The following is an 18,831-nucleotide window of genomic DNA, read 5'->3' on the forward strand; positions in this document are numbered from 1 at the left end:
TTGTGCCCCTAGAGAGGATTTGTCAACTGTGTTTTCTATTTTGTTTTTGTTTTTCCCTGTACATATTGTACATCGCTTGTGCAGCTCAAACACCGACCTTGGAGAACTACAAAGAATGTCTCCTGACTTGTTCAGTACTGTGCCTATCCCAGGAGGAATCAGCATCACTACCTATCCCACTGTGTTATAGAAGCTGCAGTCTTCTGTAACTATATGTAACAGGGATGCTCGGATAGTACTTTTCAAAATCCAAATTGATCCCGATACCCAGATATCTGGATCCAGTTCGGATATCCGAATCCGGCCTTCCGGACGCATTATCCGCGAATATGCGACGTATTCAGATATCTGGATAAATAGACCGGAAGTGTCCTTTAAAATGCTTCCAAACTGTTTTAAAAGCTAAAAAAGACCCACCACCTCTCTCTCTCTCTCTCTGATCTTGCCTTTCAGGGATTTGTGGGATGTCAAAAGCCAGCTCACATACATTGGCCAGGAATCGAACCCAGGACAACTGCTTGTAGGGCAGCTATGCTCACCACTATACTACCGACAGCACTACATGCTGAAGCCTGCCTAGCATGTACCATTGTGATATTCCCAAGAGAAAAATGAGCTTGCTTATTTGTCTAATATGCTAGATGAAAGCAGTGGGACACATGGTGATACTGCTTACAGACTTCAATTCAAGACTTCAGAAAGATCATGTGCCCCCCTGGATGATGCTGGTGCAACACACACAGCAAAGGACAGCAATTTGAAGTCTGGAAGATTCCAGGGCAAGGGTGGGAAGGATGGAAAGCTAGGTGGCCATGCAACCATTCCTGATAACCTAAAGCTTACTTGTGGCTTACAACACATTGGCTTAAAGGGAAGGTTCAGGGAGGGTGGGTAAAAAAAAAATCAATTTCCACTTACCTGGGGCTTCCTCCAGCCCGTGGCAGGCAGGAGGTGCCCTCACCGCCGCTCCGCAGGCTCCCGGTGGTCGACCCGACCTGGCCAGGCCGGCTGCCAGGTCAGGCTCTTCTGCGCTCCAAGGCCCGGAACTTCTGCGTCCCACGCCGGCGCGCTGACGTCATCGGACGTCCTCCGGGCTCTACTGCGCATGCACAGTAGTTGGTGGATGGAAACCATCCTCTGCTAGGCATGATTTCATTTTTGCACCTCGCTTTATCGCATGGTGGTCTTTTTTGCTGCTGAAATGGAGTATTCGGATTTGGATATCCGTTAGAGATCCGCGGATATCCGGGTCATGCGTCAAACTATCCGCTGATAGTTATCCGGATTTGGACCCAACTATCTGGAATCCGGATCTGGCTGGATAGCGTAAAAATGGTCGAATATCGGGGTTACCCGGATTAGCATCCCTGGCTATACGTACTAAATAAACATACTGAAACACAGGCGGTAGGTGGCAGTTACTTCTTGCTGACTGGGATAGGCACAGTGCAAAGCAGGTCTGGAGCAGACGAAGTATCTACTGATCCTGTTTATAGGAAAATAGGTAACAAATACCTTGCTACTAGATGGAAGACTAACCACAACTCAACCAGCAGATTTGTGTGAGAATATAATGGAAGTAACAGTGGAAGGTACAGTCCGGCCTCACCATCATAGTAGAAGCGCACATCATCAGGCAGAGGCTCATAGGGAGGAGCGAAATACGGGCCTTTGTGCTCCAGAAACTTCCACTTCACCCCGTCCTCATAATTCTCCTCTTCCCACCTGTAATGGAAAGAGCATCAATTCTGAGCTAAGAAAGTGGACAGGACCCCACGGGCCCCTCACACAGCAACAGGCCCAACCCCACAAACACAGCAACGGACCCCTCACACACAGCGCCAGATCCCGCACAGCGCCGGGCACCACACACACACACACACAGCGCCGGACGGCCCCACGCACAGCACCTGATCCCAGCACTGGACCCCACACAGCACCTGATCCCAGCACTGGACCCCACACAGCACCTGATCCCAGCACCGGACCCCACACAGCACCGGCCCCCACGCACAGCACCTGATCCCAGCACCGGACCTCAAGCACAGCACCTGATCCCAGCACCTGATCCCAGCACCGGACCTCACGCACAGCACCTGATCCCAGCACCGGACCCCACGCACAGCACCTGATCCCAGCACCGGACCCCACACAGCACCTGATCCCAACACCGGACCCCACGCACAGCACCTGATCCCAGCACCGGACCCCACGCACAGCACCTGATCCCAGCACCTGATCCCAGCACCGGACCCCACGCACAGCACCTGATCCCACGCACAGCACCTGATCCCAGCACCGGACCCCACGCACAGCACCTGATCCCAGCACCGGACCCCACGCACAGCACCTGATCCCAGCACCGGACCCCACACAGCACCTGATCCCAACACCGGACCCCACGCACAGCACCTGATCCCAGCACCGGACCCCACATAGCACCTGATCCCACACACAGCACCTGATCCCAGCACCGAACCCCACGCACAGCACCTGATCCCAACACCGGACCCCACGCACAGCACCTGATCCCAGCACCGGACCCCACGCACAGCACCTGATCCCAGCACCGGACCCCACACAGCACCTGATCCCACACACAGCACCTGATCCCAGCACCGGAACTCACGCACAGCACCTGATCCCAACACCGAACCCCACGCACAGCACCTGATCCCAGCACCGGACCCCACACACAGCACCTGATCCCAGCACCGGACCCCACACAGCACCTGATCCCAGCACCTGATCCCAGCACCGGATCCCACACACAGCACCTGATCCCAGCACCGGACCCCACACAGCACCTGATCCCAGCACCGGACCCCACACACAGCACCTGATCCCAGCACCGGACCCCACACAGCACCGGACCCCACGCACAGCACCTGATCCCACGCACAGCACCTGATCCCACGCACAGCACCTGATCCCAGCACCGGATCCCACACACAGCACCTGATCCCAGCACCGGACCCCACACACAGCACCTGATCCCAGCACCGGACCTCACGCACAGCACCTGATCCCAGCACCGGACCCCACGCACAGCACCTGATCCCAGCACCGGACCCCACACACAGCACCTGATCCCACGCACAGCACCTGATCCCAGCACCGGACCCCACGCACAGCACCTGATCCCACGCACAGCACCTGATCCCAGCACCGGATCCCACGCACAGCACCTGATCCCAGCACCGGACCCCACGCACAGCACCTGATCCCAGCACTGGACCCCACACACAACGCCTGACCCCGCACACAGCGCCTGACCCCGCACACAGCGCCTGACCCTACCGGGCAGATAATTACCAGGATCTGCACTGAGGCTGGGCAGACATGATCTGCTGAGAGCTGTACAGACACCACACACTGACAGACAATACCGGGCAGATAATTACCAGGATCTGTACTGAGGCTGGGCAGACATGATCTGCTGAGAGCTGTACAGACACCACACACTGACAGACAATACCGAGCAGATAATTACCAGGATCTGTACTGAGGCTGGGCAGACATGATCTGCTGAGGGCTGTACAGACACCACACACTGACAGACAATACCGGGCAGATAATTACCAGGATCTGTACTGAGGCTGGGCAGACATGATCTGCTGAGGGCTGTACAGACACCACACACTGACAGACAATACCGGGCAGATAATTACCAGGATCTGTACTGAGGCTGGGCAGACATGATCTGCTGAGAGCTGCACAGACATCACACACTGACAGACAATACCGGGCAGATAATTACCAGGATCTGTACTGAGGCTGGGCAGACATGATCTGCTGAGAGCTGTACAGACACCACACACTGACAGACAATACCGGGCAGATAATTACCAGGATCTGTACTGAGGCTGGGCAGACATGATCTGCTGAGAGCTGTACAGACACCACACACTGACAGACAATACCGGGCAGATAATTACCAGGATCTGTACTGAGACTGGGCAGACATGATCTGCTAAGAGTTGTACAGACACCACACACTAGCTGACTGCAGATAATTACCAGGATCTGTACTGAGGCTGGGCAGACATGATCTGCTGAGGGTTGTACAGACACCACACACTGACAGACAATACCGGGCAGATAATTACCAGGATCTGCACTGAGGCTGGGCAGACATGATCTGCTGAGAGTTGTACAGACACCACACACTGACAGACAATCCCGGGCAGATAATTACCAGGATCTGTACTGAGGCTGGGCAGACATGATCTGCTGAGAGCTGTACAGACACCACACACTGACAATCAGGGCTGTGGAGTCGGTCCAAAAATCCACCGACTCCGACTCCTCAGTTTAGGATTCCACCGACTCCGACTCCTCTAATTTGCATATTACAATTTTGTTGATTAAAAGTATGCAACATGAAATTTGTCTCTTAACTGCCAACGCTTAGGAATTTTACAAGACAACTGAAGTGAGAAGGATATGTAGACTACTATATTTATTCCCTTTAGACTAAAACTAGTCCTTGTTAAGAGTACTTGTAAAAGGTACAAACCGGAACAAAGAACATCTATCAGGCCCTAGGCAATGTAACTGTGAGTACATGTAAGAATGATGTGCAGGTACTCTGTAGGAGAATGAGGGGATTCCTCCTCTATTACACATTCTTCATGCACAATCTGAACATGGATCAGGCCCTAGGCAATGTAACTGTGGGTACATGTAAGAGTGATGTGCAGGTACTCTGCAGGAGAATGAGGAGATTCTTCCTCTATTACACATTCTTCATGCACAATCTGAACATGGATCAGGCCCTAGGCAATGTAACTGTGGGTACATGTAAGAGTGATGTGCAGGTACTCTGCAGGAGAATGAGGAGATTCTTCCTCTATTACACATTCTTCATGCACAATCTGAACATGGATCAGGCCCTAGGCAATGTAACTGTGGGTACATGTAAGAGTGATGTGCAGGTACTCTGCAGGGGAATGAGGGGATTCTTCCTCTATTACACATTCTTCATGCACAATCTGAACATGGATCAGGCCCTAGGCATTGTGACTGTGGGTACATGTAAGAGTGATGTGCAGGTACTCTGCAGGGGAATGAGAGATTCTTCCTCTATTACACATTCTTCATGCACAATCTGAACATGGATCAGGCCTTAGGCAATGTAACTGTGGGTACATGTAAGAGTGATGTGCAGGTACTCTGCAGGAGAATGAGGAGATTCTTCCTCTATTACACATTCTTCATGCACAATCTGAACATGGATCAGGCCCAAGGCAATGTAAGTGTGGGTACATGTAAGAATGATGTGCAGGTACTCTGCGGGGGAATGAGGGGATTCTTCCTCTATTACACATTCTTCATGTACAATCTGAACATGGATCAGGCCCAAGGCAATGTAAGTGTGGGTACATGTAAGAATGATGTGCAGGTACTCTGCAGGGGAATGAGGAGATTGTAAAAGACATGATCTGCTGAGGGCTGTACAGACACCACACACTGACAGACAATACCGGGCAGATAATTACCAGGATCTGTACTGAGGCTGGGCAGACATGATCTGCTGAGAGCTGTACAGACACCACACACTGACAGACAATACCGGGCAGATAATTACCAGGATCTGTACTGAGGCTGGGCAGACATGATCTGCTGAGAGCTGCACAGACATCACACACTGACAGACAATACCGGGCAGATAATTACCAGGATCTGCACTGAGGCTGGGCAGACATGATCTGCTGAGGGTTGTACAGACACCACACACTGACAGACAATACCGGGCAGATAATTACCAGGATCTGCACTGAGGCTGGGCAGACATGATCTGCTGAGAGTTGTACAGACACCACACACTGACAGACAATCCCGGGCAGATAATTACCAGGATCTGTACTGAGGCTGGGCAGACATGATCTGCTGAGAGCTGTACAGACACCACACACTGACAATCAGGGCTGTGGAGTCGGTCCAAAAATCCACCGACTCCGACTCCTCAGTTTAGGATTCCACCGACTCCGACTCCTCTAATTTGCATATTACAATTTTGTTGATTAAAAGTATGTAACATGAAATTTGTCTCTTAACTGCCAACGCTTAGGAATTTTACAAGACAACTGAAGTGAGAAGGATATGTAGACTACTATATTTATTCCCTTTAGACTAAAACTAGTCCTTGTTAAGAGTACTTGTAAAAGGTACAAACCGGAACAAAGAACATCTATCAGGCCCTAGGCAATGTAACTGTGAGTACATGTAAGAATGATGTGCAGGTACTCTGTAGGAGAATGAGGGGATTCCTCCTCTATTACACATTCTTCATGCACAATCTGAACATGGATCAGGCCCTAGGCAATGTAACTGTGGGTACATGTAAGAGTGATGTGCAGGTACTCTGCAGGAGAATGAGGAGATTCTTCCTCTATTACACATTCTTCATGCACAATCTGAACATGGATCAGGCCCTAGGCAATGTAACTGTGGGTACATGTAAGAGTGATGTGCAGGTACTCTGCAGGAGAATGAGGAGATTCTTCCTCTATTACACATTCTTCATGCACAATCTGAACATGGATCAGGCCCTAGGCAATGTAACTGTGGGTACATGTAAGAGTGATGTGCAGGTACTCTGCAGGGGAATGAGGGGATTCTTCCTCTATTACACATTCTTCATGCACAATCTGAACATGGATCAGGCCCTAGGCATTGTGACTGTGGGTACATGTAAGAGTGATGTGCAGGTACTCTGCAGGGGAATGAGAGATTCTTCCTCTATTACACATTCTTCATGCACAATCTGAACATGGATCAGGCCTTAGGCAATGTAACTGTGGGTACATGTAAGAGTGATGTGCAGGTACTCTGCAGGAGAATGAGGAGATTCTTCCTCTATTACACATTCTTCATGCACAATCTGAACATGGATCAGGCCCAAGGCAATGTAAGTGTGGGTACATGTAAGAATGATGTGCAGGTACTCTGCGGGGGAATGAGGGGATTCTTCCTCTATTACACATTCTTCATGTACAATCTGAACATGGATCAGGCCCAAGGCAATGTAAGTGTGGGTACATGTAAGAATGATGTGCAGGTACTCTGCAGGGGAATGAGGAGATTGTAAAAGACATGATCTGCTGAGGGCTGTACAGACACCACACACTGACAGACAATACCGGGCAGATAATTACCAGGATCTGTACTGAGGCTGGGCAGACATGATCTGCTGAGAGCTGTACAGACACCACACACTGACAGACAATACCGGGCAGATAATTACCAGGATCTGTACTGAGGCTGGGCAGACATGATCTGCTGAGAGCTGCACAGACATCACACACTGACAGACAATACCGGGCAGATAATTACCAGGATCTGTACTGAGGCTGGGCAGACATGATCTTCTGAGGGCTGTACAGACACCACACACTGACAGACAATACCGGGCAGATAATTACCAGGATCTGTACTGAGGCTGGGCAGACATGATCTGCTGAGAGCTGTACAGACACCACACACTGACAGACAATACCGAGCAGATAATTACCAGGCTCTGTACTGAGGCTGGGCAGACATGATCTGCTGAGGGCTGTACAGACACCACACACTGACAGACAATACCGGGCAGATAATTACCAGGATCTGTACTGAGGCTGGGCAGACATGATCTGCTGAGAGCTGCACAGACATCACACACTGACAGACAATACCGGGCAGATAATTACCAGGATCTGTACTGAGGCTGGGCAGACATGATCTGCTGAGAGCTGCACAGACATCACACACTGACAGACAATACCGGGCAGATAATTACCAGGATCTGTACTGAGGCTGGGCAGACATGATCTTCTGAGAGCTGTACAGACACCACACACTGATGGACAATACCGGGCAGATAATTACCAGGATCTGTACTGAGGCTGGGCAGACATGATCTGCTGAGAGCTGTACAGACACCACACACTGACAGACAATACCGGGCAGATAATTACCAGGATCTGTACTGAGGCTGGGCAGACATGATCTGCTGAGAGCTGTACAGACACCACACACTGACAGACAATACCGGGCAGATAATTACCAGGATCTGTACTGAGGCTGGACAGACATGATCTGCTGAGAGTTGTACAGACACCACACACTGACAGACAATCCCGGGCAGATAATTACCAGGATCTGTACTGAGGCTGGGCAGACATGATCTGCTGAGAGCTGTACAGACACCACACACTGACAGACAATACCGGGAAGATAATTACCAGGATCTGTACTGAGGCTGGGCAGATGTGGCCCTCAGGGTCGGGGAGGTCAGGATAAGCCTGGCATTCTGGGAATCACAGCACACTGCGATCTTATACAGCAGCCTGCAGCCATTCCTCAACATGTTATTCACTCATCACATGTGAGACCTTTCTCTGCACACACCACTTCCTGTAACTCAACCAATCAGCTGAAAGCAACACACCGCGGCATCTTGGGAAATGTAGTTGTAAGACAGTAAAGGTAAAATAGTGCAGTGGAGGTCAGAGCTGACAGCTGAGTGACTTTGCCGCATATTCCCACATAAAGGAGAGGAGGAAACACTTCCCAGATACAATCTGAATGACAGAACAAAGCCAAACATGATACACTGTAAATGATGTGTGTTTTACATCTCAGCTGAGAGGAGTAAGAGGCTGCCAGGTTAATATTCATTACGTGGTTCTGTCATCACATTCCTTCTTCCATTACAACATTTCCTGCAACATTGCTTTCATGTCTTGTGAATGACGATCACACCTCACTGGAGGGGATTTCACATTATCAGATTATAATATATATATTACAAAGCTCTCCACAATCTCTCTCCCCGGTACATCTCCTCACTAATCTCCAGATACCAACCCAACCGCAATCTCAGATCTGCACATGATCTTCTGTTGTCCTCCTCTAGAATCACCTCCTCACATTCACGCTTACAAGACTTCGCACGCGCTTCACCCCTTCTCTGGAATGCCCTCCCACAACACATCCGTCACTCGCCAACCTTTGTTACTTTTAAACGCTCTCTAAAAACTCATTTGTTCCGACAAGCATATGCGCTACCTTAGGCCACTTCCCTTTGTCCTAAGACCAAATTGCACTCCTACTAGGTATCCTAAAACACACTGCCTTTATATATTTTATTGTATACTACCCCTCCTCGTTTCCCCCCATTCCCAATTCTGTATGCTGTATCATTTTTTTGCATTTTGTCACTAATTATGTATCTTGTATATTAGTGTACACCATTGTCTGTATTATGTACCCCATGTTTGTTTCTTACTTTGTACAGCGCCACGGAATATGTTGGCGCTTTATAAATCAATAATATATATATATATAGGCAGTATTTGTATAGCGCCTCTCTCCTGTCAGACTCAAAGCGCTTGTGAGGCAGCCACTAGAGCGCACTCAGTAGGCAGTAGCAGTGTTAGGGAGACTTGCCCAAGAAACTCCTTACTGAAATAGGTGCTGGCTTACTGAACAAGCAGAGCCGAGATTCGAACCCAGGTCTCCTGTGTCAGAGGCAGAGCCCTTCACCATTACACTATCCAGCCACTGTATATATATATATATATATATATATATATATATATATATATATATATATATATATATATATATATATATATATATATATATATATATATATATATATATATATATATATATATATATATATATATATAAATTAGCATATTGTGATAAAGTTCATTATTTTCTGTAATGTACTGATAAACATTAGACTTTCGTATATTTTACATTCATTACACACAACTGAAGTAGTTCAAGCCTTTTATTGTTTTAATATTGATGATTTTGGCATACAGCTCATGAAAACCCAAATTTCCTATCTCAAAAAATTAGCATATTTCATCCGACCAATAAAAGAAAAGTGTTTTTAAAACAAAAAAGTCAACCTTCAAATAATGATGTTCAGTTATGCACTCAGTACTTGGTTGGGAATCCTTTTGCAGAAATGACTGCTTCAATGCGGCGTGGCATGGAGGCAATCAGCCTGTGGCACTGCTCAGGTGTTATGGAGGCCCAGGATGCTTCGATAGCGGCCATAAGCTCATCCTGAGTGTTGGGTCTTGCGTCTCTCAACTTTCCCTTCACAATATCCCACAGATTCTCTATGGGGTTCAGGTCAGGAGAGTTGGCAGGCCAATTGAGCACAGTAATACCATGGTCAGTAAACCATTTACCAGTGGTTTTGGCACTGTGAGCAGGTGCCAGGTCGTGCTGAAAAATGAAATCTTCATCTCCATAAAGCTTTTCAGCAGATGGAAGCATGAAGTGCTCCAAAATCTCCTGATAGCTAGCTGCATTGACCCTGCCCTTGATAAAACACAGTGGACCAACACCAGCAGCTGACATGGCACCCCAGACCATCACTGACTGTGGGTACTTGACACTGGACTTCAGGCATTTTGGCATTTCCCTCTCCCCAGTCTTCCTCCAGACTCTGGCACCTTGATTTCTGAATGACATGTAAAAGTTGCTTTCATCCGAAAAAAGTACTTTGTACTACTGAGCAACAGTCCAGTGCTGCTTCTCTGTAGCCCAGGTCAGGCGCTTCTGACGCTGTTTCTGGTTCAAAAGTGGCTTGACCTGGGGAATGCGGCACCTGTAGCCCATTTCCTGAACACGCCTGTACACGGTGGCTCTGGATGTTTCTACTCCAGACTCAGTCCACTGCTTCCGCAGCTCCCCCAAGGTCTGGAATCGGTCCTTCTCCACAATCTTCCTCAGGGTCCGGTCACCTCTTCTCGTTGTGCAGCGTTTTCTGCCACACTTTTTCCTTCCCACAGACTTCCCACTGAGGTGCCTTGATACAGCACTCTGGGAACAGCCTATTCGTTCTGAAATGTCTGTGTCTTACCCTCTTGCTTGAGGGTGTCAATGATGGCCTTCTGGACAGCAGTCAGGTTGGCAGTCTTAGGCCTAGTGCACACCGAGCGGTTTTTGGAGCGATCCGCCGGCCGCATCCTCCTGTAAAAACGCTTGGCTAATGTATTGCAATAGGATGGTGCACAGCAGCGGTTTGAGGTTTTTGACAAGCCGCAAACGCACCTCCTGCTGCACGTTTCGGGTTTTCGGAAGCGTTTCGTCCTCAATGTAAAGTATAGGAAAACCGCAAACCGCTCTGAAAAACGCTACTTCAGAGCGGTTTGCCAGGCGTTTTTGTTACAGAAGCTGTTCAGTAACAGCTTTTACTGTAACAATATGTGTAATCTGCTACACAAAAACGCACCCAAAACCGCTAGGTATGTTTAGAAAACCTCTCTATACATGCCTAGAATCGCTCTGAAATCCGCTCCCAAAACCGCTAGCATATTGCGGATCTGCTAGCGGTTTTGGTGTGCACTGGGCCTTACCCAGGATTGCGGTTTTGAGTAATAAACCAGGCTGGGAGTTTTTAAAAGCCTCAGGAATCTTTTGCAGGTGTTTAGAGTTAATTAGTTGATTCAGATGATTAGGTTAATAGCTCGTTTAGAGAACCTTTTCATGATACGCTAATTTTTGAGATAGGAAATTTGGGTTTTCATGAGCTGTATGCCAAAATCATCAATATTAAAACAATAAAAGGCTTGAACTACTTCAGTTGTGTGTAATGAATCCAAAACATATATGAAAGTCTAATGTTTATCAGTACATTACAGAAAATAATGAACTTTCTGCAGATGAATGTCTGTTAAACAAGGTGTGTATGATGATCTGCAGATCTCAGACTATGAATGCAATTTGCAGGAACGGATCTTTTGCAGGAACGGATCTTTTGCAGGAACAGATCTTTTGCAGGAACAGATCTTTTGCAGATACTGATTTGTTGAATGTGTACAGCATCTTGCAAATATTTCTGTCTGATGGGGAGTTCAGCTCCATAGAATAGACTGTGTAGCGTATGGCTCTCATACTACATGGAAGGGGATAAAATTGGTCTGTATTCTTTCATTTTCCAAAGACTATGGTCTGATGTGTGTATGCACCATAAGGGAACCTGAATACAGACTTATCATTCCAACCCCTCCACTTAGCCATAACAGGTTCCCTCAACTCCAATAGACTAATTAACCTAGTCAAAACCTCTCCCCAATGTACACCATGACTCCTCTCCATAACCATCCCCCAATGTACACCATGACTCCTCTCCATAACCACTCCCCAATGTACACCATGACTCCTCTCCATAACCACTCCCCAATGTACACCATGACTCCTCTCCATACCACTCCCCAATGTACACCATGACTCCTCTCCATACCACTCCCCAATGTACACCATGACTCCTCTCCCTAACCCCTCCCCAATGTACACCATGACTCCTCTCCCTAACCCCTCCCCAATGTACACCATGACTCCTCTCCCTAACCCCTCCCCAATGTGCACCATGACTCCTCTCCATAACCCCTCCCCAATGTACACCATGACTCCTCTCCATAACCCCTCCCCAATGTACACAATGACTCCTCTCCATAACCACTCCCCAATGTACACCATGACTCCTCTCCATAACCATCTCCCAATGTACACCATGACTCCTTTCCATAACCACTCCCCAATGTACACCATGACTCCTCTCCATAACCACTCCCCAATGTACATCATGACTCCTCTCCATAACCACTCCCCAATGTACACCATGACTACCCTCCATAACCACTCCCCAATGTACACCATGACTCCCCTCCATAACCACTCCCCAATGTACACCATGACTCCTCTCCATAACCACTCCCCAATGTACACCATGACTACCTTCCATAACCACTCCCCAATGTGCACCATGACACCTCTCCCTAACCCCTCCCCAATGTGCACCATGACTCCTCTCCATAACCCCTCCCCAATGTACACCATGACTCCCCTCTATAACCACTCCTCAATGTACACCATGACTACCCTCCATAACCACTCCCCAATGTACACCATGACTCCCCTCCATAACCACTCCCCAATGTACACCATGACTCCCCTCCATAACCACTCCCCAATGTACACCATGACTCCCCTCCATAACCACTCCCCAATGTACACCATGACTCCCCTCCATAACCACTCCCCAATGTACACCATGACTCTCCCTCCATAACCACTCCTTAATGTACACCATGACTCCCCTCCATAACCACTCCCCAGTGTACAACATGACTCCCTCCATAATCTCCCTGTAACACCACACATACACACGCTCACTCACTCTCTACGTTATCGCTCTTCCTTATCTAATTACCCCCACCACATACAACATTAAAGTTGGACCTCCAGACTAAAAATCTACTCAGCAGCACTAAAAAGGCTTGGTCACGGTGTTTCTTTAACAGATTCACAGCATCAGAATTTTGTTTTTCTTACTCAAGCCTCATTTTTAGCTACAAAGAAGCAATCTGCCTGGCCATTTTCCCCCTGATGCTGTGCAAAGCATGATGGGATTTCTGATGTTTTCCTTCTGCTGTTTAGGCGCAAATTTGTTTGTTTTTTAATTTTGATTGGAAGCCTAGTGCACGCAGCTGGGAGGAGTGATCAGGACACAGGGCAGTTGGAACTGTGTCTCATGCTCCCTGTCACCTCCTTTCAACCAAAAAGATGGCTGCCTTCATGAAATCACAAACATGTGCCTGTTCTTTTAAAACAGGGTGGGTAAGAGATTATATTATATTAACTAATGTAACTTCAGGACAGTATGTTTGTTTAGGCTGAAGTTCCCCTTTAACAAATATTCTCCCTCCACAGACTTGGCACATAACTACTCCCCAATGTACACCATGACCCCCCTCCACCACACACACACTACAATATCCCCCTTCCTTATCTAATTACCCCCACAACATCCAACATTAACAAATATCCTCCCTCCACAGACTTGGCACATAAATGAAGAGCTGAAGCCGGTTGAACCAATTCAATGCCCAATCGGAGGACTCTGGACCCGGGTTGTGGGGGACAACCAACACAGCACTGTGTACAACGATGCCTGGAGAGCTGGAGTCAGCTGAGGCAAACCAATCCAATGCCCATGTTAAGGACTCTGGACCTGGGGTGTGGGGGACAACCAACACAGCACTGTGTACAATGATGCCTGGAGAGCTGGAGTCAGCTGAGGCAAACCAATCCAATGCCCATGTTAAGGACTCTGGACCTGGGGTGTGGGGGACAACCAACACAGCACTGTGTACAATGATGCCTGGAGAGCTGGAGTCAGCTGAGGCAAACCAATCCAATGCCCATGTTAAGGACTCTGGACCTGTGTTGTGGTGGAAAACCAAACACAGTACTGTGTACAACGATGCCTGGAGAGCTGGAGTCAGCTGAGGCAAACCAATCCAATGCCCATGTTAAGGACTCTGGACCTGGGGTGTGGGGGACAACCAACACAGCACTGTGTACAACGATGCCTGGAGAGCTGGAGTCAGCTGAGGCAAACCAATCCAATGCCCATGTTAAGGACTCTGGACCTGGGGTGTGGGGGACAACCAACACAGCACTGTGTACAACGATGCCTGGAGAGCTGGAGTCAGCTGAGGCAAACCAATCCAATGCCCATGTTAAGGACTCTGGACCTGTGTTGCGGTGGAAAACCAAACACAGTACTGTCTACGATGCCTGAAGAGCTACTTCCTCCCTCTGACGACACAAACCTCTCACTCAGACACTCACCACTTCCACTTGCTTGCCTCCTCTTCCTTCTTCTTCTCCTCCTTGCTTTTCTTAGCTTTACCCGCTTCTTCTTTATCTTTCTTCTTCTTTTGGGAGGAACTAGCTTTACTTTTTTTAGCGTCTTCCTTCTTCTCTTCTTTGATCTCCATTGACATCTCCTCGCTGTCCAGCTCAAGTTTGGGCTTTTTCTGATGTCCATACTCTTTGGCGTCGTCATTCTCTCTCTCCCTCTTGATGTGCTTTGTTGTTTTCTCACTTTTCTTCTTTCCCTCTGAACCTTTGACATGATCCTTCTGTTTAGATTGTGCTTTAGAGTGGTCTTTGGTCTTAGGCTTCTTCTCTTTGACCTGCGGCTCTTGAAATAGGTCCAAGTCTACTAGTGTCCTCTTCCCACAAAGCCCTTTTACATCAAGTTTGAGCTCTTTAATGAGTATGTCTGACTTTTCTTCCTTAATTGGGATTTCCCCCTGAGTGTCTATGTGATTCCTATGCTTCTCATTACCCCTTTTCTCCTTACTCTTGGATGGGCCACTGTGTTTTTCTTCTAAAGTATCTTTTTGTTTCCGAGAGCTGCTCCTGCTCTTGCCTTGGTCTTTAGATGATGTTCTGTCTTTAGCTGTGACCTCCTTGCCCTTGTGAGGCCGGTCTTTGGTTTGTGGTTCTTTTGGTCTTTTTTCTGTGGTGGATTTATGCTTTCCTTTGGAGCTCTCTACCTTTTTCTCCTGGTCTCTAGGTGACCTTCCTTCCTCCTCTGTAGCCTCCTTGCTCTTAGAAGTCAAACTTCCACTTTCTGGATGTTTGTAGTTTTCTTCTGTTGTCTGGTCTTGCTTCTCAGAGATACTTTCCTCCTCTTTGCCCTGATGTCCACATGATTTGTCCACCTCAATAACAGCCTTGCCACTTTCAGAAAAAGAAGTTTCACTTCCAAGATCATAGTGCTTTTCTTCTATTGTCTGGTTTTGCTTCTCAGAGATGCTCTCCTCATCTTTGCCTTGATGTCCATGTGATTTGTCCACTTCTGTGACATCCTTGCCACTTACGAAAAATGTTTCACTTTCAGGATCACAGTTTTCTTCTGTAGCGTCATTTTGTTTGCTGGGGGTGGTCCTCTCTTCTCTTTCCTGATCCGTATGTGAGCTTTTGTCCTCTTCCGTGGCCACACTGTCCATCGGGGAAAAGTCATCGCTCAGTGGACCCTTAGGGCTTTTATCTGTTATGTGTATTTGTTTACTGGAGGAACGCTCCACATCTTCGCAAACGTTTTTAACAGATTTGTTGTCCTCCTCTTTGGCTTCCTTGTCCATTAAAAGCAAGTCTTCACTTTCTGGCTTTTTGTCGCTGTTCACATCCGCTTGTTGTTGCCTCTTAGCTGTGCACGTCTCTTCCCCATCCTGGTCTCTGTATGAGTTCCTGCTGGCCTTATCATTGGCTTCCTTATCCTTTGCCGAGACCTCTTCACTTTCTGGCTCTTCCAAGCTATTTTGGGTTTCAGGTTTCTGTTTGTTCAGCTCTCTGTCGTGGCCTCTGTGTGATCTTTTCTTCTCCTCTATAGCACCCTTGTCCTTCTGGAATAAATCTTCACTTTTTGTCTCTTTGTGGTTCTTTTCTGATGTGTGTTTTTGTTTCCTAGCATGATGGTTTGCATCTTTCTCATTGTCTCCATGTATTTTTTTGTCCTCCGCTACGGCCTTTGCATTCTTTTGAGAGGAATCTCTACTTTCTGGACCTCTGTGGGTTTTTTCTGCTGAATGCTTTTGTTTCCTGGAGGTAATCTTCTCGTCTTCCTTCTGGGCCTTAGCCAATGTTTGGTCATTCACTGCATTCTCTTTGTACTTTATAGACACACTTTCCTCTTCTAATTCATTGTGGGGGTTTTCTGTAGCATGTTTATGTTTACCGGAGGCACTCTTCTCTTCCTTGTCTACATTCAACTTTTTCTGGTCTTCTGAGGCCCCCTTATCTTTTAGGCGGTGGTCTTTATTGTCCGGATCTTTATGGCCTTTTCGGGATTCGTGTTTATGTTTTCTAGATGTACTCTTCTGGTCTTTATCTTGGTCCTTGGCCAATGTTTGGTCATTCGCTGCATCCTCTTTGTCCTTTACAGTCAAGTTTTCACTTTCTAGCTCATTGTGGGCTTTCTCTATAGCATGTTTATGTTTCCTAGAGGAACTCTTCTCTTTCTTGTCTTCATTCAATCTTCTATCCTCCTCGTCTTTTAGAGGAAGGACTTTACTTTCGGGATCTTTATGGCTTTTTTCGGATGTGTGTTTATGTTTCCTGGAGGTAATTTTCTCGTTTTTGTCCCGATTCCTGGACATCGTTCTGTCCTCCACTGTTAACATAATGTCCTTATTTTCTGTCCGTTTGGGAGTTCTCTCTGTAGTCTGGTTCTTGGAGGTGCTCAACTCCTCTCTGCCCAGGTCTCTATTCTGGCTTCTCTGCTTCTCGAAGGTCTCACCTTGTAAAGATAAATCTCCAGTTTCAGGCTCCGTGTAGCATTTTTCTGATGTTGGTTTATGTTTCCTGGAAGTGACCTTGCTGTCTCTGTCCTCCTCCCTTTCCAGTCTTTTGGTATCTTCTGAGGCTTCCTTGCTGTTTAGAGACAACTGTTTACATTCTGTTGCATTGTGGCTTTTTTCTGAAGTATCTTTATGATTTCTGGAGGTGCTTTTGCCGTCTATGTCTAGGTTCAATGTCAATCTCTTGTCTTTGTCTGTGACCTTCTTGTCCTTACGAGATAAGTCTGCACTTTCTGGCAGCTTTATTTTATCTTTTCTAGAGTGCTTCTCATTTAAGTCTTTTGTGTGTTCTTGAACCTTGCTTCTGTCTTTCTCTGTCTTGTCCTTCTGTTCTCGTTTTTCACTAGAAACTCTCTTGGTTTCCCCAACAAGCTCTTCAGTCTTATCCGTGTTTTCTTGATTTTCTCTCTCTCTTGAGTTTGAAGAATCCTCCTTTGTAACAATATGTTTGGATTTTTCTCTACTAACTTCCACAGCATTGCTTTCATCTTTCTCGGGTATGGAGATGTCAGAGATTTCTGATGTTAGGTTTCCATCCGCTTTGTGTTTCTCCAAAGATCTGTCCTTATCTATGGACAGCAAATCATCACACTGGTTTCCAGAAATCTTAATGGATGAAGACTGCAAAATAAAAGAAAAGAGAAACTGTAATTAACAGCGTTCAGTGCTTAATGAGTTTTAAGGCAAGTAATACCGAATTTTGATTTAGCAGAAGGAGGATTCAAATTTCCAAGAGGAAGGAAATAAAAGTCTGCACAAGGGAAAGACTAAGTCTAAACAAGAGAAGCCTAACACTCAATTAAGCTCATCTGGACTACTGATGCAACCAAAAGAGGACGCCTTGGACAAGATGAATAAAGGTGGCCATAGAATAATCCGACACAGGTTTACCGATGAAGGCAGTATCTGTAGATCAACCTCTGGTAAATGGCTTTGCAGTGACTTGTGCACCATGAAACTGCTTCTCCACCGCTCTCACCAGGAGATCAGGACCTCTTGCCTGATCACATCTCTGTCCAGGAGATCAGGACCTCTTGCCTGATCACATCTCTGTCCAGGAGATCAGGACCTCTTGCCTGATCACATCTCTGTTCCAGATTATTCCCCCTGGAACCCGATCAGTTGTCAATCATTTACATAAAGATGGTGTACAGACCCTAAAGGGATTAAAAGGGAACCTGTAACATCATAAACAAAAGAAGCTGGGTAATTAAAAACAGAAAAAGACAACAGTACCTGGCACCAAATGTAGCAGGGCAGACACACTAGGGCTGGGACCAAGATGCAGAGTGTGCTCATCCAAGAAACTTTGCCATCCAATCAATTTGAAGAAAAAAGCGGGGCACCACTCCTTTAAAAGTCCCTTTATTCCGGTGGGGGAGACAGCAGGTACATGCAGTGGGGGTATCAAGTGCCTTTTCAGGGTTTACAGCCTCTGGTTCTTGCATTTGTGCACAGTCCATAAACATCAATTGGTATAAAAACAGCTTTTTTCTTCAAATTGATTGGATGGCAAAGTTTCTTGGATGAGCACACTCTGCATCTTGGTCCCAGCCCTGGTGTGTCTGCCCTGCTACATTTGCTGCCAGGTACTGTTGTCTTTTTCTGTTTTTATACCAATTGAGGTTTATGGACTGTGCACAAATGCAAGAACCAGAGG

General features: G+C 47.2%; 1 protein-coding gene across 9 annotated transcripts in view; it reads right to left on the minus strand.

Moving 5' to 3' along the window:
• Nucleotides 1-18,831, minus strand: part of LOC137519277 (DNA topoisomerase I, mitochondrial-like) — a 194,147-nt gene that overhangs the window by 102,712 nt on the left and 72,604 nt on the right. For 7 of the 9 annotated variants that reach the window (XM_068238193.1, XM_068238191.1, XM_068238188.1 and 4 more), the window contains exons 5-6: nucleotides 14,653-17,792; nucleotides 1,610-1,725 (exon numbers count right to left, since the gene is read on the minus strand). In XM_068238193.1, the coding sequence (XP_068094294.1) occupies nucleotides 1,610-1,725; nucleotides 14,653-17,792 (3,256 nt within the window). Of the gene's footprint in view, nucleotides 1-1,609; nucleotides 1,726-8,050; nucleotides 8,070-8,228; nucleotides 8,373-14,652; nucleotides 17,793-18,831 lie in introns of those variants that run through there. The other 2 variants (XM_068238195.1, XM_068238196.1) reach the window with 2 other exon arrangements.

Source organism: Hyperolius riggenbachi, chromosome 5 (assembly GCF_040937935.1).
Source record: "Hyperolius riggenbachi isolate aHypRig1 chromosome 5, aHypRig1.pri, whole genome shotgun sequence".
NCBI classification, from domain to species: domain Eukaryota; kingdom Metazoa; phylum Chordata; class Amphibia; order Anura; family Hyperoliidae; genus Hyperolius; species Hyperolius riggenbachi.